Source organism: Theobroma umbraticum, unplaced genomic scaffold (genome assembly GCF_002168275.2).
Source record: "Theobroma umbraticum cultivar Fairchild unplaced genomic scaffold, ASM216827v3 scaffold_51.0, whole genome shotgun sequence".
NCBI classification, from domain to species: Eukaryota; Viridiplantae; Streptophyta; class Magnoliopsida; order Malvales; family Malvaceae; genus Theobroma; species Theobroma umbraticum.
The window spans coordinates 6,396,976-6,417,790 of record NW_018397260.1 but is presented as its reverse complement, the minus strand read 5'-3'; the positions used below and the strand labels follow the sequence as shown (position 1 = coordinate 6,417,790).

General features: G+C 36.1%; 3 protein-coding genes across 4 annotated transcripts; 1 reads left to right on the top strand and 2 right to left on the bottom strand.

Moving 5' to 3' along the window:
* Positions 1–6,200: 6,200 nt before the first annotated feature.
* On the bottom strand, positions 6,201–10,254 carry LOC110417373 (putative pectin methylesterase CGR3). The gene is made up of 7 exons (XM_021429701.2): positions 10,118–10,254; positions 9,820–9,990; positions 9,678–9,717; positions 9,493–9,534; positions 8,827–9,201; positions 8,416–8,471; positions 6,201–6,561 (listed from the first exon to the last, which is right to left on the bottom strand). The coding sequence occupies exons 2-7, from the start codon at positions 9,937–9,939 to the stop codon at positions 6,409–6,411; spliced, it is 786 nt and encodes a 261-aa protein (XP_021285376.1). The 5' UTR covers positions 9,940–9,990; positions 10,118–10,254; the 3' UTR covers positions 6,201–6,408.
* Positions 10,255–10,494: 240 nt separating this feature from the next.
* Positions 10,495–13,794, top strand: LOC110417374 (Chaperone DnaJ-domain superfamily protein). Of its 2 annotated transcripts, XM_021429702.1 has the most exons (7): positions 10,495–10,809; positions 11,064–11,105; positions 11,780–11,905; positions 12,277–12,512; positions 12,643–12,679; positions 13,341–13,398; positions 13,496–13,794. In XM_021429702.1, exons 1-7 carry the CDS (start codon positions 10,669–10,671, stop codon positions 13,573–13,575), a joined length of 720 nt encoding a protein of 239 aa, XP_021285377.1. In that variant the 5' UTR covers positions 10,495–10,668; the 3' UTR covers positions 13,576–13,794. The 2 variants fall into 2 exon arrangements, with proteins under 2 accessions (XP_021285377.1, XP_021285378.1); XM_021429703.1 differs by lacking the exon at positions 11,064–11,105.
* Positions 13,795–14,661: 867 nt separating this feature from the next.
* Positions 14,662–18,803, bottom strand: LOC110417372 (squalene monooxygenase SE1-like). The gene is made up of 8 exons (XM_021429699.2): positions 18,328–18,803; positions 17,082–17,193; positions 16,781–16,955; positions 16,404–16,572; positions 16,044–16,262; positions 15,615–15,890; positions 15,229–15,507; positions 14,662–15,091 (listed from the first exon to the last, which is right to left on the bottom strand). The coding sequence occupies exons 1-8, from the start codon at positions 18,562–18,564 to the stop codon at positions 14,987–14,989; spliced, it is 1,572 nt and encodes a 523-aa protein (XP_021285374.1). The 5' UTR covers positions 18,565–18,803; the 3' UTR covers positions 14,662–14,986.
* Positions 18,804–20,815: the final 2,012 nt, after the last annotated feature.

Below are 20,815 nucleotides of genomic sequence, written 5' to 3'. Positions count from 1 at the left end.
AGCATACCGACATTCCCGCCCAGGCTATTAATTAGTTGACAGAGAGCATCCTCGCGCTTAAGTGAGTCACTGACTTCCACATCAAGGCTTTTTAATTTCAGTCTTGGGCTCCACTGAATCAGTGGAAACCACTTCCCTTGTATCAAAATTCATGTTTTTAATTATTCACCCTCATGACGATCATCAGATTATTTTACTCATAACCTAATAAATAGTAATTAACTAAAGTAATCTTTTCATTTGAAATGATTCGTTACATAAGTAAAATTTATCAATTAATATCGTACGTGTAACAATGATTAGGGAGCTTTATCATCTTTAATTGGTATCGCCGTAAAAGAAATAAGGATCCATCTTAGTTGATGACACTTTCTAATCATCAAAGGTTAAGGCCAAATCGCTGTATATATAGGGCAGTGGCGCAGGCAGAGAAGCCATCCAGAATTTCAGGTGGTCCATGGACCACCATGGGACATCACCAGAATCACGTTGCAATGCACAGCAAAACAGGCGAAAAGCTCCGATTATTGGCTGATACGCCAGGTGGCGGATTGAAGATACGGGACAATTGTGGTCCAGGGATCACCTGATTGCTAACGTTGGGAAGAATCCTTTCGAAAGTGCGAGTTCTTACCAGGACTGTGACTTGGCCCACCTGATACTCCCAGACCTCAAATTCATGTCGGCCATCTTCTGTGTCTGCCCATCCCCAAATATCAGCTTAATTTAATTATAAATGGAACGGAATTTACCTGCTCTCTCCAGGATAATCAAGGGCAAAAATTTGTTATGGTTGCAACCAATCACATGGTCCCAATAATGTGAGCTTTTTGGATTATAAACGTAGATAAATTATCTTATGCATAAGATTGTTATATACATATATACATATATGATGTCATTAATACTTTCTGCTACAATAAACTGACAATGAACATCTTAATATACTTCCTTGACAAAGTGATTAAAAAGCTTGACTAAACGAAACCGGTGGCAAAGTGGTATCCTTTTCCTGATATTATCAATGTGTATAAGTTAATATATAAATATGATCAATGCGTGTCGTATGTTCCTATCAGCTTCAATAGCAAACAGGTTGTGTCAACATCTTCCTACAAAAATTTATGTGGAAAATAGGTGTATATGATGCCATGGCAAAGACGTTTGCTCCTCACAAGCATTACTATATCTTTTTTTCTCCCTCACCAACTGCCTCAAATTCCATGGTGGAGTTTCCAGGATAATGAGGGACAAATGTCTTGATTGTCGTCTCCTTCACCGTCTCAGGGGGGAATGCCGCGTTCTCGAGAGTGAGGAACAGCTCAGAGAGGAGAGAATATATATGTTATTGCATGCAGAAGAAACAATTAACAAGTAAGACCGCACGCAATTTCCACTAATTAATTTCATATTGGGTGTTAAGACGTTAGAGAATCTGATAAAATCATAATATTTCTAAAGTAGAGGCTCTAAACAGGCCTGCGTGATGATCAGATTCTTGTTTAAAATAGACCGGTTTTGAAATTTTTATGCAGACAAAGACAATTGATCTTGGAAGTGGTAACCATCATAATGAGCTACACTGAAAATGAAAACCATTGACGCGGTTTTGCAGTGTACAGTTGGAAGCTTCATTTCCAATTTAATTGGGCAAGTTGGAATTTTTGAATAAGAGATGATTTTCGTCTCACCCCACCCTTATCTTGTTTTGGATTAAGTATGATATAAGTGGGGTTCTTTGGGTTTTGGGGGGTCAAACCCATACTCGCACCTTGGGGGCAAATTTCAATCTTTGTAATTGAAACTGACTCTTGGAAAGAATAAGTTGTCAATTCAGACAAAAACATGGAGTAATTGTTTGCATCCCAAACCCACCATTGGACGGTAAGCTCTTTTATGAGTAGTACGGCAGCGGCCTAGGTAACACTTTCACTACACATTTTATAAGCAAGTGGGGGCCTTTTCCCGACTTTTACCATTTCTGAATTAACTATGATATACCAATACGTTACACAAAACATATCTATGATTCATAAAAACTTTGGAGTAGTCTTTGAATAGAATTTATTCACTTCTGTTTTCTTTTTAACGTGAGAATTCTGGTCCTTTCTCCAAATCCCAAGTGTTTCAAGCTCTCTCTAGTACAAACAGTTGGCAAGTTGGGACTTTTGGAATTTGGATCAATAAAAGTGTAGACTATTCCCACTTATATCAGCTTTTAAAGTTCAAAGGAAAGAAAGCCTCTGCCAACCTATGGAAATCGGGATAAGAAAGCACCTATCTGCATTCTGAAACAACCACTTGAACAAGTATCAGCATTTCTTTTTAGGGACTGTCTTTTCATAGTTTCGGTACCATTATTTGATCAGTACGTGGCTGATGGCCCCCTTTTTTGGGATAGAGAAGAGTCGATGAGCATATGCCACTTGTGTTTCCAACAAAAAAAAAAAGGACGAAATACCAAAAAGGCAAATACGAGTGAAGCTAGAAGGAAAAAAGGAGTTCATTCACCATTACAGTATATTACTCACCCTTCGAGAACAAATTAACCGAATTGAATCAATTTTGGTTCCCTGTTTAGATATGTCTACACGGTTTCTAATTAGACACAAGAAAAGGATGTCATAATTGGAAGAAGGCACGTGGGCTTGTAGTGGAAGAAGGTTTATTTGATCATGTGGAAACAAAAACAATTGTAGTAAAGACTCTATGGGACCCAGAAATGACCCTCGTCTTTCTGTGAAATTGGTGACAGCCAACATGAAGCCCATTCGGTCTTGCCTCATGGGTCACACGCCACTGCCTCATGGACATAAGCATGGACCATTTGCCTTGTTGCCTTCCAATAATGTGGACTCTTATTGTTCTCTCCCTACTCCATTTCTTATTCTAATTGGCTATAGGCTCATGCCTGAAACCTGAAAGTTACATCTACCAAACTGATAGATTTGAGTTACGAACAGATATGGAATGGTTTTTGGTTCATGCTATAACTTAATGGTATAGAGACTTCGAACTTCCAAGATTGACTTTACTAGAGAAAGCTAAATCGATTTTTCCATGTACTGCACTTGCTTGCTTTGGCACCATTTGAAAATTTGAACACATACATTAATGAATGGAACATGGAAAGTAGGTCTCTTCCTAGCTTTTTCCAGACTGTATAGCTTCACCAATATTTTGGCAACATTGCAGTCTGAAGTTTGAAAATCTGTTGTTTTTACGTTTGAAAAAAGATATGGTAGTGTAACAATTAGGAACTACAGTACAGCGGAGCACAAAGTCAAAAAGGGTCCTGACAAATATTCATCAATATAGCAGTTCTCGATCGAGTTGTAATATTTGACAGAACAAAGCTGGTTTTTTCCCTGGGAAACTGATTTGATGCAAATATGAATGACCATGCTTGATCATATGGATGGAAATTATGGTAAGATGGTGATCATTTTTATTGACATCTTAAAAGCTGTAGATCAAAATTCCTGAGTCCTGAGATCAGCATGGTGGAAACATCGATCGCAGACTGTCAAAAATCGCAACTCCCTGGGCACCGCCCCAATAACTGGTTATATGGTGGAAATTTGAGATTGAACGATGAACAATTTGCAGTCAATTAGTTGATATTTGCCATTATGAGTATAAGGTTTGAACGAATCATCCCTTTTGAAGTCAGAGATGTTTGTAACAGTTTTTCTTACTAGACAACAGTGACCTAATTATTGCTACTTGGAACTGGTATTTCCAGGAACCCGTGAATGTCATGGGATGGGAAGCATTGGTCGACATGCTAATCTGGTCGTTCACAAGCTTGGTTAATATACTGAGTCATCGCCTTTTTGAGATGCATGCCCTTTTCCACAATGTATGAGAACGCTGATTAAAGTTGGATTTGGTCTCTCAATCAACATAATCTCTTTAAACATTTTACATGAACTTGTTTAATTTGTCGTCTATCTAAACATATTTTACATGCATCAACACATTTCTCTTCTTTATTCTCCCTTTAGGCTGTAGTTATGTTGAAAGGGTAAATAAAAATTCTGACAGTAACTTGGAAAATCATGTAAAAACCAATTAGAATGCTGATGTGAACGTAGCTCATGATTCTTTGATCAGCCTATGCCTTATCAACATGTATCCAAGAACCCTCCTCTTTTTGCTTTCGGTAGCCATTTAAATTCAGGGATTATATATAATGTTTACCCATGCATTATGATTGAAACAGATAAAAAACATTAACATTGTTTTCGGCTTGCATTACATGTTCTCAACTACTTTTATGGTAACCAGGTTGGTGTGACAGAACTATGGCCTAGCGATGGAAACTGCTACTAGTCAACAATCCCCGGAACAAATAATTGCCTTCCAGGGAGGCATGGTCGCATCGGCATGGCCATGACAATTTCCATCCAGTGATACACCAGAATGGATGTTATATACTGTATAAGGTACATGCATGGGTGCATTACATACTTTTAGCTTCACGATGTTTTGCATGCATCATGCATGTAGATGCATACATATACTTGATTAATACATTCGAACACAGATCATAATAAGGAGACTCCGTCAGGCCTTGTTGATTGATCGCTACACCATTCATCGTCGAAGTGTATATATATATATATATGACTAGAAGAGAAGAAGATGAAGAAGGAACTTCCGACAGACTGAAATTATAGGCCCTATAAAAGCATACTACAGATGGAAACATTAAGCCGCCAACATGGAAACAAAAAATTCTAGGTCCCATTATACATTGTCCTATCCATGCTTCGTTTATATCAGACCATTGAACATAACTTTACTATCTTCACTCGCTTATGAGGGAGACAAACTGCTCCTGAAGGCACGCTTTGTTCACCCAATCAGTCAAAGATTTTTATAGTTGTGACTTTGTGGGAAAGTTCTAATTATTTGGCTTTTGTTTGGAGAAACAACAAAGAATCCAGGGCCATGCATAAAATTGTCTTTATTTATGGCATTCCATATGAGGAACAGTCCAGGCCGTATTGAAAGTGATGTATCTCTCTCTTTCTCTCTGTCTGATCCACTGCTAGCTACGACTTTTAATATTTCTGCGTGCTTTGGGGTTATATTTTTAAGTACTCTTTTGTCTTTGACATTTTACAGCTCTGAGTTCTTGAGAAACACGATAAAAAGAAGCATCATTCTAGATGTTGACAAGGGCATTAACGTATGTTCAAGCCTATGAATAATTGAATGTAGGTTAAGATGAAGAGAAAGTCAAGCTTCAATACCTTTCACGAGTTGCAGAAAGCAGAAAACCTCTACCACCCCAAAGGCGAACTTCCACTGTCAACCATTACTCTAGTACAGAGCTTTTTTTTTAAAACAAAAAAAATCACTACCGTCTTTTGTTTTTTATTGATTGGATTTTGGCCCGATCTTATTATGTCAAATATAGATAGGAGTGAAAGACTAGGTTTTCGATCAAATATACAACTCCCTTTTATATTAAACCGAAAATGTCTGACCAAAATAAAATCCTGAAGCTCTTGGGTTTTGAAAGAAATGATATCAGCTTAAAGCAACAAGCGAGATTTCCAGGGACAGGAAAACAGCAGCAGCCACTTGAATCTTGTGGCATATGGTGAGATCGCCATGTTTTAAGCCAAGTAACTGACTTTAGACATTGAGATTTAAGCAAAAACAAATGGTCAAGAGAAAATGTTCAATTAGTTACACTGGCAAGATTTTGACGTCCGGTACGGTTTAGACGCTGAGGGGATGGTTAAGGGGAACATCATCACTGGCATATGGGTCTAATCTACGTTCAATTTGGAGACATCAAGCTCTTATTCCATCCACAAAAAACAGTAATGGACCACGAGACCAGACCTACCATAAAGTTTCTAGCCTAGGTAATAACTTTACAGACTGCTCATGGACACCCTAAGCAGACAGCACTAAATTAGAAAGTGAGGTGATGGGGTTAAAACATTCTTTGTTGCTAGAAGCCCAGATGATTGGGCCACATGTTGAAGAAGTGAAGCAAGGTAGAAATGTCTGGCGAAACCTGTATTAGGAATAACTGTCTTTTCATGTTGGTAGGGGAAAAAACACTAGTACTTCCGAATACCATTATACCAACGGAGCTACAAGGCTAGTAGGCATTTCAGCTTGTGTTGGAGCTACAAGGCTAGTAGGCATTTCAGCTTGTGTTGGAGCTACAAGACTAGAACTAGAAATGCTTTGATTCAAAGTAAGATCAATGAAAGAATACATCATGTACTGGATGGAATTCAAAAAGTAGGCTAATGATAGCAAAATAAATATTTTATACCAAAACTTAAACTACCCTACTGAACATTTTGCTTAAGAAAGGAGCTAAATGATCAGCTGCACCATTGGAACTCCATAATGTGAAGAAACAATGTAAACAAATCAATTGTATGACCTTAGGTGAAAAATTTGGCAACTGGGGTTGTATGAGTTCTTTTCTGCTGCCTGCCTGAACTTCTTGGTGACAACTTCATTTTCTTCTAAGCTAGTCTGGACAAAAAATCGTGCCCACCAAGACGAGCTCCTCAATTTAGCCTTCAAAAAAAGAGAGATAACTTCAGCATGTCACATTTATTTATCCTATGTATAAAAATTTACTAATATATGATAAGGAAAAGACAATTTAATAAATACCATTCGTTAAATCTCAAAACACAAGGACTAGTTGAATGTCTCAGCCCTTTTTTTTTACATAAAATGTGTATATTAGTACACGTTTCGGTTAATGATTAAAATGATGTTAAGATAACTCAAATTGCAGAAATCAAACACCATTTAGTCTTACTTTCAACTCTTAATATATATATATATATATATATATGTAGAAACTTTAATTGGTAAAGGCAACCTATTAGCTATTCAGTTATACAATCTTAAGGTGGTGAACATTAACCAAAGGTATCCAGATTTTCCTAATTCTTGTTTTAGGTACAGAAAATAAGCTTGCATGCATACATACACATACATCTACACCTATCAATTACAAGGAAATCAAGGAACCCATCTCCACAATTCTCCATACTAATCCACACGACAGAAAAATAAAAAATGCATGGTCCATTCAGCAATGGAGGAAACAAGATGCTCTTCAAATTTAGGGTCCCACCTCTCAATAATAATTCAGCCAATAAGACTAAAAGCTTAAAAAATAAATTTGCTTCAAACTAGCTGAAAAATAATAAAGGGTATGCCCTACATGCCACAACAAGACCAAGGTCCAAGTACGAGAATTGTTTTAACCTTAATGACAGATTATACTTCAAGTTCCTGATATTTTATATATAAAAATCATAAAATGCTAATTGTAATCTATACCAAAAGAACACATGATAATAGTTTCTATATTGTAGTTCATTATAAAACTTCTGCTGGGCTTAACCAAAGCTCATTGCTGATAAAGAAAACACTTCCAAGAACAACTTGGGGAAGATGTACTCTGTAAAATTTCATAATATTCTTTGTAGCAAGACCAGTAATATATTCACAGTATCCTGTCGATTATAAGCTTCTTTTAGCATCTTCCATGCGAGACAGAATTAAGAGACCTAGCTGATTTCTTTCTGAACTCAAGTACCCGAAAATTTGTTAGTTGAAATTCAGTTACTTGAATTTTGTCTCCACCTTCACAATGATAACAAAAGTAAATAATAAAGACAAAATGTTGAAAGCAATCCATCTCAATGAAGTTTTAGTGATAAATTTTCGTTTTAGGACATAACATCTTTTTTTCATTCTCTTTCATTTCAGGCAGTATGCTTAGATTTTGAAATTTATCACTTTCAAAGGCCAATGATTATATACCATTTGAGCAATAACTGCAGCTAAGCACCAGTCTTCTCAAAATCCAAGTTTATTGAAAGTACTTTATTTTTCTATTTTGATCAACCAAATGAAACAAATTTCATTAAGAGAGAGTCACAAGAAGAACAAGAAGATACTCCACAAAATAACAAACACAACAAAACCTCCAGAATAAATAGCTCCTAAATTACAGAAACAAAACATCACATAACTGGTCTCCAAGAAAAACACAAAGAATGGAAACACTCAACCACTCACACCCAAGCAATGAACAAATCACATCTCGCTACACCTGCTTAACCAAACCATCAGCCAAACAAATATTCTTTCCCCTTAAGCTATACTTGGAATTTTGACAGAATTTAAACAATTGACTAGAATCTAGATACTAGATTCTATGTCATTGAAGTGCTATCAAAGTTCTCCAGTCTGCCAACTGACAATTGAAAGTTCTACTTGATAACATTCATTTAACAGGCCTATCCAATAGAAAAGGATACAGACAGTGTCCAAGTTCCTAGTGACTGTCCAGGCTTAACAATTTATATTATCAAGCAGTAATTAAAAAACATAGTTAAAGCCACTTACCGCCCTTCCATATTTGGACACGTCTGCATTTTTAGCTTTCCGCTGACCTGGGAAACCTACATTGGTAACAATCAGAGAAGTCCTCAGCATATCAAAAGGCTCAAATTATTTCTTTGTCATCGCATATATACCTACAGAAACACTGCAACAAAAGCTTAATGCATGTTTATTTATAACACAGACTGGACAATGTTCCTGATGACATACATACAGCATATAAGGAGTAAAGGTTGGCAGTAGATCAAAACAAAGAATCAATCAGAAGTCCACCATTAGAAAAATGGCAAAAGTTGGCAAAAATGAAATAGCAAGGGGTTGAAACTATCGGCAAGCAAACAAAGATCATTATGGGATAGGAATGCACATGACCTGCAAGTTTAGGAATCAGAATAAAACCTAAGCAACTTTTACCTGTAAATAATACAACTCCATCCGCCGATACCCTTGCAAAATCTGGAAGTGTCTTGTTGAGATATCTTGGAGACAAGTAATCTAATGTATCCGAAACAATTACAAGAGGGAATGATTTTGGCCTGTACGGAAGAGGAAATTTGATGTCAGACACACGAACAACACCGTTACGCACCAGTCCTTTGCAGTTAGTATCAGCATCCTCAATGTCATATGGTTCCACACCCCAAGCTTCAGTTTCGTCTTCTTTTAACAAATTCGAAACCACTGAACAAGTATCAGGACCAACATGCAAAACTTTATGCATGCTGTCACCATATGCTTTCTTCAAAACGGGGATTGCCCGTTGAACCTCATATGTGCAGGAAAAGTCACCTGCACGTGAAGATCAAATCCTACCTTAAAACTGAAGGTCACTTCTTGCATAATAGCATATCAACAGGCATAAAGAAAGGATGCCTTGGCCAAAACATTTAATTAGTCAAAAACAGAATGTAGAATATCATTAAGATTTCGCATCTATAAACATAGCGTCAGCAAATCTAATCAATTCTAACTATCCAAAGAAAATGTGTAGCAATGCTGTGCTGTTATAATGCGAAAATAAACAGCAATACCGATATCGTTAGATAACATCAAAAATTTTTTAAAGCAAAACAATTTTACCTTCAACTCTAGTGACAGGTTCCCTTATGCCTCCAAATCCACCTATTGCAGAAAAAAAAAATATGAAGCTCAATCAATCTATCTACATATGTTCTAATAGGCGAATCGAAAAAATTATAAAAAATCCAAAATGGATCAATAACTAATCACTGCTTAATTAATGAGCCTAATCAGAAAAAACTGACCTGAGCCGCGATGGAAGTACACAACAATAAGCAATGCGCCCTGGAAAGAGATATACAAATAAAAAATCAAACAAAAGGAAAAAAATTTATCGGAACATAAGTAAAAAACTGACAAGATTAATTTAAGAAAAAAAAAAGGTACCACGACAATGAGAACAATGGAGAGGAAAGGAGGAGAGCGAGATTTGGATTGTGAAAAGAGAGAAGCTCCACCGCCTGCGTCTCCATATCGTCTAGAGGGATTCACTGGCCTCCTCGACATGCCTACGAATTTTTGTTTTGATTTTGGTTTTCCTTGTTTTGTTCAACTATTCTGATTCAAACCAATCAAGAAAGAATCGTTTGCAACATTGCTAAATCATCAGAAAATTATTTAGTAGAATTAATAAAATTTATGTGCAGATCTCAAAGAAAGAATTAACGGAATGAATGATTATTACCCAGAGACGGAGATTGAAGAACGCGCATATTTTTGTGCGGGAAGAGGCAGAGTCGGATCTCAGTTTTATTTTTTATTTAATCAAATTTTGATGTAAAGACTGAAGAGAAAAGCTATGGGGGAAAAGGCCCGTTCGTGTGTAGTCGCCCGTGACATCAAACGGTTTTGATTCCTTAACGAGAAAATTAAAAAATCCGTTTGCAAAATGCGTTCAAGCCCATTTTAACCTTATAGATCTGGCCCAATAAGGGCTTGATTTTCGGCCTGGAACTTAAGATCCCTTTCAGGCCCATTAGACGATTGCCACGTGTACCATGTTGCGAAATTGATCAAGTTTTAGAACTCTTTTATTACTAAAACTCAGACTTTAGTCAGAGAATCAAATTCAAGGGCGGTGAAGAAAAGAAGTTAAGTTTGCAATAAACATCGGAAAAAAAAAGTAGAAGAACAATAAGAAGCCCTAACCATGCGATTGGGGTTTGGGATTGAAATTGATTTGAAGCAAAGGGATTGTTGAAATTTCGATATTCGGAAATTGGGGAATCGAAAGAAATGGGAGGCGAAGATGCTGACGGGAATAAGAGTAAGCAATGGTCGTCTCCAAACAGGGCTTATAAAGAGAAAGACGAAGACCCCAAACTTTGGGGGATTTTCCTCTTTGGTTTAATTGGCGCCACCGCCACCACTTTCGCTGTAAGTTCTCCCATTACCTCTTTCAAAGTTGAATTCGTTTTCCATATTTTAATTGATCCTTTTCAAATATTTTCTGTTATAACAATCTGCACTTTTGGTGTTTCCTTTATTCTTTTAAATTTAATTGCCATTAAATAAAATTTTGAGAAAAAAGGAAGTTTTTTTCTTGGGGGGGAATGGAAATAATTAAGTTAGTTTTGGTGGGAGCAGCTATCGTTAGAATTCCCAATTTGATTGTAGTTGCAATCTGGCAGGTTAGTCAGCTGAGGAGGTCTGTTGATTGGATATATACTCAGGTACACCAAAAAAAAAAAGATCTTTCACGGTTTAGCTATGGATAATTCCGTGCTACTATAGTTGAAATGTGAACTTGTCGAACGAAAATCTCTCCTTATACTTTATCATCAGTATCGACATTGTTTTCTTAAAGAATATGGTGGAAGGAGATCTTTTTCTTACAAATTTTGAGTTGTTTTCTTGTATTTTAATTTAATCAAGATGTTGATTGAATTGCTTTTGTAACTACAAATTTAGACTTGTAGCTAGTGGTTTTTAATGGGATGATATAAATCTTTTGAAAGCAAGGATAAAATGTATTTAACAAGAAAGATTTACTTCTGTGGGTCTATTTGAAATCAAAGTTATTGCATTTGTACTGCGAGTGCTGCCATGATTTGCTGACAGTGTTGAAAGTCGTGAGAGCATTTTATCAACCATAATTACCTCTGTTTTTCTGTGCTGGTAAGTTTCAGATTTTAAGAATCTTCTTGAGCCGTTCTATGTTTAACTGCTTGAACTTTTATGTGAATCTTTTCTATTTGTTGATATTACTGATTATCTTGGTATCACAATCAAGTATTCTACACAATGGAAATTGTGAATTCATACCTCAAATAGTTGAATTTAGCATTTCTTTTTTCTCTTTTATGTATTCGCCAGTCTGATCATGTGTGTATTTGTACCATGAAAGTTAGCCAGGTCACAATCATCTCGGAGAGGAGCTGGCAGTTCTTTTCGAACATCCTTTCAGGAGGAAGCATGGAGAAGGTATAATCGTCGAATGCAAGAAGAGTATGAGGAAGAAATGGAGAGAGTGGTAAGTTTTTGGTTATGTTATAGCATTCTATATATTTACTATATATTTTACTACCATATTACTTTTACAGATCTTGCAACATTGTTTTCAAAGCATTAGTTTAGGTTGTTTTGAATTGTGAATTGTTATAGGCAGTTATATATGATCTCTAAGGAGTGATAAGTTGTAACGTTTAGTAGTAAATGATAATGAAAACTTGTATGTTAGGAATACTTGAATCTCTGGGAGATATAAACTTGACTGTAGAATCTGTTGTTTCCCCACTTCATGTGTTGCTATTTTGTGCTGTCATATCTGTGGAAGTTATCTATAGTGATTTTTTGCAGAAAATCTTTTGTGATTTGATGCATTGGTACTGCTTCTCTTTGTAGGAGAGAATAAGGCGTATGCAAAGTGTGTTTAACAGGGAGCGAAATAAATACAAAAGGAGCTATGAGAGCTGGAAGGAAAATGGTCCTGGTGCTTATCATCAGCACTTTCAGCGAGATGATTGGTATTGGAAGACAGACACATCTTACAGAGATCAAAGTACCAATTACAGGCGACCTCAAAGAGATAGTGCGAGCTATCCATTGTCACATCACTACTCTATTTTAGGTCTTGACAGGTAATGCTGCTATTACTGTGATAAGGGTTAATAAATGCTCTTCCATCCTATTCCTGTTAGCATAGCCAAGAGTTATACTGACAATTTAGCAATGATTATTGACATATTTTTGGCTTCCTTCTTTATGCAGGTCCAGGACAAAACCATATACAGAAGATGAGATTAAGGTATACTGAATTATCTTTAAAACACTTCTATATTCTGGTACATCTTGACTTAAAAATGGCTTGCTATAACTTTATTCCTATATTGGATAATTGATCAGTGAAATTAAACCTGTGCTTGTCTTAGCAGTTGATACCTCAATCTTCTCAAGGTAGACAGATTGCTAATTTATGCTAATGTTCATCAAATCACCATATCACTTTGTTACTTAAGAATATTTTGTCAGACTAGGAGGTCTTATAGTCTAAGTTTGTGGATGCTTGTTTTAAAGCATAGTAATCACACAAATTGCTCCTGTAATACTCTGGGATATGTGCTCACATTAACTAAGTGGTCTACTATTCTTTAATATATTACGTTGCGACTGAACCACATTTGTACAACACCCATATCATCTTCCAGTAGCTGGAACACTGCTGCAAGACCCTCGTTGTGACTAGTTTTCATTTAAGGGTTAGTTTATTGTGATGTGTGCTGGTCTCCCATCATTATGTCTTACTTGATATACAGTTGGTTAGTATTTAATGCTTACTTGTTTTATACGGATTAGTATACCAATCAAAGAACTTGATAGAATAACTGGAATAATTATGGTTTATTCTCTCGTTACTGTATTTCATGTCCTGCCTGTGATGATAAACTGATATCTGTGTCTGTTTACAGAGAGCATTCAGGGCCAAGGCAAAAGAATTCCACCCAGATCAGAACCAGGATAATAAAGGTGAGATGTGTTGGGCAGTTCTTACTGAAAACTTATAACCCTAACAGTAATACTTTGAATTGTTTATTTAAAGTTTATTCCTTGTGTTATATTTCAGAAGCTGCTGAGGCAAAATTTAAAGAGGTAATGACCTCCTACGAGGCTATAAAGCAAGAAAGGAAGAACATGAGGTTATAAAAACTAGGTTAGTTCTCCACAAGAGTTGGGGAAGCGAAGAGCAAGAGTGGGGCTGTAAAATATTAAAAAAAACCATATACTTCTACCTCTGCGTTATGGTTGGAGTGGAGTTCACTCTTCACTGCATATCAATATTTTTTGGAGTTAACCGAGTTAATACCGATGTTGTATTTCTAGGTTTTTACTAAGAGATAAATAGTGATTTTTTTTTTTGTTTTATTTTCGTGCATGCGTAATACTGGGGGTGGTAATGTAATTTCCAAAGTCATGATACCATGCTTTTACAGCCCTCATTCAAAATTTCTTGAATCATGTAGAGAAAAATAATGATTTGTTTGTTCCAAAACAGTTACTATGTCTTTACCCTAAATTTCTCTGAATGAAAGTTAAATTCTTGGTAATTTGGTAAAACAATATTATTTTCTTCAGGAAAGTAGCATGAAGTGTGATATCAATGTTTTCTCCTTATCATGATCATTATTATTATGGTTAATTGAGTGAAAAAAAAAAGAGAGTCAATTTTATTTATTTATTCTTTTCTTCACAAACCACTGGTCTTGAAATCACGCACCACATGGGAGAATTCTTCCTTGTTTATATCAAAGCATAAGATTATTTCAACGAGGCGATTGGCAAAGGCATTCATTCATTCATTCCCATTTACAATTTAATACTGCCAAATGTTGCATGCATGTTTACACCTTCTTTTGTAGGAGAGAAAGAAGTAAAGAAAGGGAGCGTTAAGGAAACTACTTTATTTGGTTCCTTTTCCCTTCTCTACCAAACATGGTGTTAGCAGGGAACAAAGTCTTGACCGCTTCCTCTGGACAGGATTAGTCTATTCTCGGCCGATTAATAACATCTTGGCCACCAAGCCAGCCGAAATCTAGCGGGCACTAAGAGCAGTATCCCATGAATTCAAATATTAAAAACTTATTTCAACGCTGTTATATAAGATGACGAATGATGAATGGCTGAAAAGGATGTCCCGAATTCAAATCTCTCTTCCCCCCACCTACCCCCAAAGACAAACAAAATAAGAAGAAAGTAAGAAAAGTATGATGACAACACTGCCAAGAGCATGTGTAAATCGTAAGCACTGTGAACAAGTCCTTAATATTAATAAAAATTAAATTAACAAATCATAGTCAAAACAGCAGTAGATTTCCTCTTCCAAGATTCATTCCACCATTTTGGAAAGATTATGTACTTTAATCTCGGATTTTTCTTTTCTTTTTCTTTTCCTTTTTTTTTTTTTTCGAGGAAATAAGGGGGAAAAAACGTTATGGACAGCCTAAAGAATGAGGTCCTTAGTTGAGCATTTGCTCTTCCCCATTACTTTGAAAAGGGGGAAGACAAGTGCAATTACAAACTAGTTTGTCGTGGCATTTCCGTTCTCCATATCTGGATCTCACTCAACAGGAGGAGCTCTGTAATATGCAGGAACAGTTGCAGGGAAAAACATTTGCCTAACTCCTTCTGCCTTGATAATTGGGAAGATGATCCCTGACGCTCCCTGTTATAGCATATCACAATATTTTATAAGTACACAAAATATTAATATGGATAGATGAGAAATATAATGATGATGTTATCATATCAAGCATTGCCAAAAGACAAAATTAAAGAAAATGGCATGGATCAGATGCACACCGAGATCAACCTAGCTCCAATCCAGATTCGCTTAGGTGAAGGGAACGGCAATAGTAAACGACCAACACCATATATTGCCACAGCAAAGAAATGCAGAACCAAGCTCAGGGGGCGAGGGTTCAAACCAGAGAGCAAAGAGATAGGTCCTGTAGAGAATACACCGCCAAGGCTTAGATAATCGAAGCAAGCCTGACGCATTTCTTTCCTTGCTTGATCAGGTGAAGCACAGAACACCTTATACAAGGCACCTGCCAAGGTATTGATAGTGGATGCTACAGGCTGCAAAATGTAACATTCAAATGAGTTTGATGCAGTAATATAAAATTATACCATTGAAATGAAGTTTAGTTAAATTTTGAATTCTCAACACATTAAGTATAGTTTACCTTACGCAAGGTGTAAAATGATTCAAGATATTTGCAGAGGGTAGGTGCATCATTGAGGTCACGCAGAGGCCTTAGTAGATCCCGGAGGACAACAATATCAGATAGTGCCACAGTCATTCCTCCACCAGTTAACGGATGGCGCATGTTGAATGCATCTCCCATTAATAGGGCTCCAGGAGTGGGATGAGGAGCAGCTGGCATGCTCCTGTTTGGCATTGTCCTAATATTTCCCTTATCAACAGCTGCTACAAATGAATTGTAGATTTCTGGAGGAACCTGTTACATATGCAGCACATTGTCAATCCAAGAGACCATTAAATATAAGACAGAAATTAAACATAAATTCACATATCACAAGTAAAGAACCGACTTCTACAAAAAATTAGTAAAGCCATATTGGGTTCAAATGTTCAGAGCTAAGAGCAGTACCTGAGGAGCCACAACGGTCTTCAGATAATTTGCCATCTCCCCATTTGCAATAGAAGGAACCTTCTGACCAGGTACATCAACCAGACAGCGAACCTCTGTGCTGCTGATAGGATAGAACAAAATGGGGGAAGGATCTGCCAGTATAACATGCCCATGATTTGAGTATGGAAGATTGCAATTCTCCAGGACCAATCCCACAAAACAAGAGGGCACATCTACCTGCAGATTATAATTTTGGCCTTATTAATTTCTCAAATTACTATTTTATTTTAAACGCTTAAAATGGGAATAAGAAGAAGAGCATTTGGCAGTTTGCATTTTTTTCAATGACCAGCAAAAAAGGTTTATCGCTCAACTCACCTTAGGGTTGCAAAGGGAGCGACGCAAGTTTGAAAAACAACCATCACAGACAATGGTCAGAGGTGCAAATGCTGTCAATTCCCTGCCATCTTTAGTTTTGTACTGGACTCCTCTAATTGTTCCTTTTTCTTCAAGTAGAGAAGTAACTGTCCCTTGCTCCAAACGTACACTGGTAAAAGATGGGGAAAAAAGGCATAACTACCTTGACAGTGAATACTATTTGTTACCATAATGCTACACTAGGAAGTTAAAAGTTTCATAATATTGAAGCATCATTATAGGTCACTGCCTTTAAACACTCAATAGTTTGAACAAGGAATACAAGGAACAAAACAAATAAACAATTGTTTAATATCTAAAAAGGGAAAAACACATACTTGGGAAGAGAAGCTGATTTCTCCCGCATCCTCTGTATGAAACGTCCATTATGAAAGCCCCTACCAGATACATCTGAGTGGAACTTTTCTAAGGGATAAGAAAGTTGGGTATGCTTCCCATCTTTGAAAAGTGCATAACCAAATACCTGCTGAGCATCAATTTCCTCCACACAATCTGCAGTAAGAAAATACAGAAGGCTCATTGAACTCATTCCGTTACATGTGAAAGTATCAAGGACAATTAATAGATAAAATATCGACAAATCCATAATCAAACATGGAATTTTAACATCATGAATACCTTCAAGTCCCAACTCAATTAACTTGAGATAGCCCCCTGGTTGTAGCAATTCCCCAACAATACGGTCCGGCTCTGTCAAGTCTCTTTCAATCACATGCACTCGACGTCCATCCTGTTCTTTGGAGCACACAATCAATTTACAGTTGAAATAAGTTTCAATAAGAATCAGTGGCAAATATTTTATTAAAAACAAAATCCAACTGAAAATATTTTATATGAGATGATGCTTAATTTACAAAAGAGCAACCCATTGAAACTATGAAAGCCAGCTAATCCCTGGGGATAAAATGGATGCAGAATTTACATATATTAATAATTAACAAAAAAAAAAAAGAACAATTCAAAGGGCCCGTTGAAGGCATGTGATAATTGCACTTATATAAATTAAATAGGATATCATATATAGAAAAAAGTGGACATCAGAACAAGGAACGGGCACAAAGAGAACATGCGCAGAGGTCAATTTGGCTGAACGCCTAAATTTGTGAGCAAGGACTGCTATTTGGTGGCTAAATCAGCATCCCATCGAGGTCGCAGAAGACTATAAGTACAGGGGAGTAGGGACAAGCAACTTGGAAACCAACAGTAATATGTATATGTTATTACAACAACAAAAAAAATGCCTATTTTGTCCTAGCCAATCTTTCTACACCAGATTATATTGAATTGACAGTGACTAATTATGTAGACACTCATGTCTGCAAATTGCTATTAGAAATCAACAGATGGTTCGTTCACTTTTTAAGCCCATTTCGGTAAGAGCCTGCTTTATGATTGCTAAGTCAATCAGTGGTAATCAGTAAGCTTTAAAAAAAAAAAAAGCAGATGAATTAATAATTGAAATTTTAAAAATGGTAAATATTGACTTATAATTCTAAAGCTCATAAATCACTCCTAAAATCCATGGCAGATAAGCTGTTTTTTATACTAATGGACATTTAAAAAGGTGCAGCATATCGAAACTAAGTACATAAAAACGATTGTAAAATCATAAAAACAACCCGCATGAAAAGAAAAAAAAATAAAATGAAAAGAAGAGAAAGGATATAGCGCTTTAAACAGCGGAAGGTTCGAGAAAGTGCAGGCGTGGAGCCAAGGCAAAAGAAAATAAAAGAAGGAAAAAATCAGTTAAAACTTCTTCAAAGATGGAACGAGAAAAACGAGAAATGAAGAAATCTTTTAGTTACTGTTTGGAAACCGAGAAAATGCGTAGAAAGTAAAGGAAAATGGAAGAGTGAAAAAGCACCTTGCCGAGAGTGTGAGCGAGGGCGGAGCCAGCAACGCCAGCTCCAACGATGATGACATCAGCGTCGCTACCGTCAGCGGATCTGCATTTTCCGTTAATCGAGAAGACGCTCTTCACGGACTCAGCCCTCGTCGCAAAGATTCCGTTCCCTTTCCATCTCTTCAAAACGACACCGCACAACGCAACCAGCGTCATCACGGAGCCCAAGATCCATCCCCACACGTACGAATCCGCCATTTTCTCCTCCAAATGCCAACCAGAAAAAAGAAACAGGGGCTCCGCCAAAACGACGACGGTGTGAGAGGAAGAGAATCAAATCTCTCTCTTGTTCTCTTTGTTTATGGTTTTGATTTCTTGGTTGTTTGTTTGTTCTTCTCTCTTTGTTGGTGGTGGGTTGATTCTAATAGGCTTCGCTTCGCTGGCTATGCCTTGGCTTTGAAACGTTTTCAAAAACCAGAGCACGGAAAATACATCAGAGCGAGGGCCTTTTATACTCCACAAATAACAAGTTGGTATTTACAAGTCACCAGGCCAGCTCCTACGTGTAAGCTCCTTGCTAACTTGCGCCTCATATGAGGTTGGACTTAAACTACGCATCCGCCCATGCCTTAGCTCGTCCTAATTTTCCTCTCCGTGTTTTCCTTTTTCTATGATTTAACGGCTCGGTTCCTGTGCTTTTGTTCTTTTCTTTTCAGGGTCTCATGCTTTGGCGTCTGTCTTTTTTGAAACAACTCATGCTTTGGCTTTACTCGGCTTTAAAGTCTTGGTTTAATGAATACTTCAAAACATAATAGAATACCGATTAATTTTGAATTCCTCAATTGCTTATAAAGCTACTATTATCAACTTTTTGTTTTATTAAATATAAAAGTTCATTCAATTAGGATTTTATAGGAGAGTTAGACTATTTAATTTATAAATTATAATCACATCTTACATTTTGATTTGACATTTAACTTAATAATATATATTAAACAATTGAATTCGAATCTTTTGCGTCTATCTTGTAACAAACATTACTTTAAATTTATTTAATTGTCTATTTTTATGCTACCTCAACATTTTTATTAATATCTATTTTTCTTTATTTACAAGAAGTAAGATTTTTTTGGATAATTGAGATTTTATTATTAATATAGATGCTGAAGCAATAGAAAAACCGAAATAGAAGGAATTGTTATGTTATATTATATGGCCATTTACATGAACGTCTTTTATGCAACATTAGTCTTTATCCAATTAACTAAAGTATTTTATTAATTAACGGTATCTATTTGCTGCTATTACTAATCAAGTGGATATAATCACCTACTAAGTACCTTTGCCTAACCAAAAATTATTATGGAAAATTGTATGGAAGACTATTAAATCACAAACCAAATATGCAAATTACAATCAATAAGTCTATCTTCGCCAAAGCATGTTATTAGGCAATATAGGATATATATAGATACTAGTCTATAAAACTTTGCGTATGGAAATGTGGGAGGTTTCCAAGCTAAATGAAGGGTGGCACGTGCATGCGTGATTAGCATGACCAATTACCAAACCAAGCAGGAGTACTGCATTTTGTCAAATGGTTTGACAAAAACAAAAATCAAGGGGGGCAACCGAAACTGAATTTTTATGCTATTTTGGAATATTTATTTATATTATACCTATATCTTAGTCAAAATATTCACCCTCAAAGATAACAACCAGCATGCACAAATTCCATCTCACTTCATTTAAAGCACTAAAGATGTGACAATTTTATAATTAAAACAGTTATGGAGTCCTCCACATCGATGTTGAATTGGAACACCAATGAATAGAAAAGCATTTGGATTTTATTCATTATTAAAATTTTTTTATACATTCTTAATTTGGTGGATAAATATTAATATATATGAAATGTGAAACGGGTGTTTGAAATCATTGCTAAAGTTTGAAAATAATTTGTTTGAATGAAGAGTAAATGTTACCAAGTCAATCGTTTATATGAAGACATCGCAAGATTATCTTAAAAAATATCCATCAATAGTTTTAACTCATTAATATTTGATTATCGTAGTGGAATTTCAACGTTGAAAACTATAGGTGCATGCGACCTTTATAAATGCATGTTTATATCAATTACAAGCATTTCAAAGCAAAACTAGGGTTTAGTCAACATTGACAATCCCTCAAAAAATTGGAAAAATGATTTAAAATAACAAGATTTCAACTTGACATCGTGGAATCAAACCCTTTCTCACTTGAGATTAATTGTTGTGGTTTTTTAGCTGCCTCAATGGACTTTAAACCCTCCCTCTGTTTATATTGACCATATGTTAGGTGAGACAAAGAGCAAATGCATGGAAACAGAACATGAAATATATGAAGAATTAAATTTGGAATAAATTTGCAAATGAAGAGATTATTTTTAGTGAATATAAAGTTTGTATTTTCATATAATATAGGAGTATATTTCATGCAATGGAGATTGAAAAGAGAGAGAGAGAGAGAG

Excerpts from the sequence above, each read along its gene's own strand:
- LOC110417374 (XM_021429702.1), top strand. The coding sequence starts at position 10,669 with ATGGGAGGCGAAGATGCTGACGGGAATAAGAGTAAGCAATGGTCGTCT. Across the intron at positions 11,906-12,276 it reads AGGAAGAAATGGAGAGAGTG|GAGAGAATAAGGCGTATGCA; the intron begins GTAAGTTTTTGG and ends TTCTCTTTGTAG. Across the intron at positions 13,399-13,495 it reads TCAGAACCAGGATAATAAAG|AAGCTGCTGAGGCAAAATTT; the intron begins GTGAGATGTGTT and ends GTTATATTTCAG.
- LOC110417372 (XM_021429699.2), bottom strand. The coding sequence starts at position 18,564 with ATGGCGGATTCGTACGTGTGGGGATGGATCTTGGGCTCCGTGATGACG. Across the intron at positions 16,573-16,780 it reads AAATCAGCTTCTCTTCCCAA|TGTACGTTTGGAGCAAGGGA; the intron begins GTATGTGTTTTT and ends ATCTTTTACCAG. Across the intron at positions 16,263-16,403 it reads GCTCCCTTTGCAACCCTAAG|GTAGATGTGCCCTCTTGTTT; the intron begins GTGAGTTGAGCG and ends TATAATCTGCAG.
- LOC110417373 (XM_021429701.2), bottom strand. The coding sequence starts at position 9,939 with ATGTCGAGGAGGCCAGTGAATCCCTCTAGACGATATGGAGACGCAGGC. Across the intron at positions 9,202-9,492 it reads ACCTGTCACTAGAGTTGAAG|GTGACTTTTCCTGCACATAT; the intron begins GTAAAATTGTTT and ends CTTCACGTGCAG. Across the intron at positions 8,472-8,826 it reads TGGAGTTGTATTATTTACAG|GTTTCCCAGGTCAGCGGAAA; the intron begins GTAAAAGTTGCT and ends TTACCAATGTAG.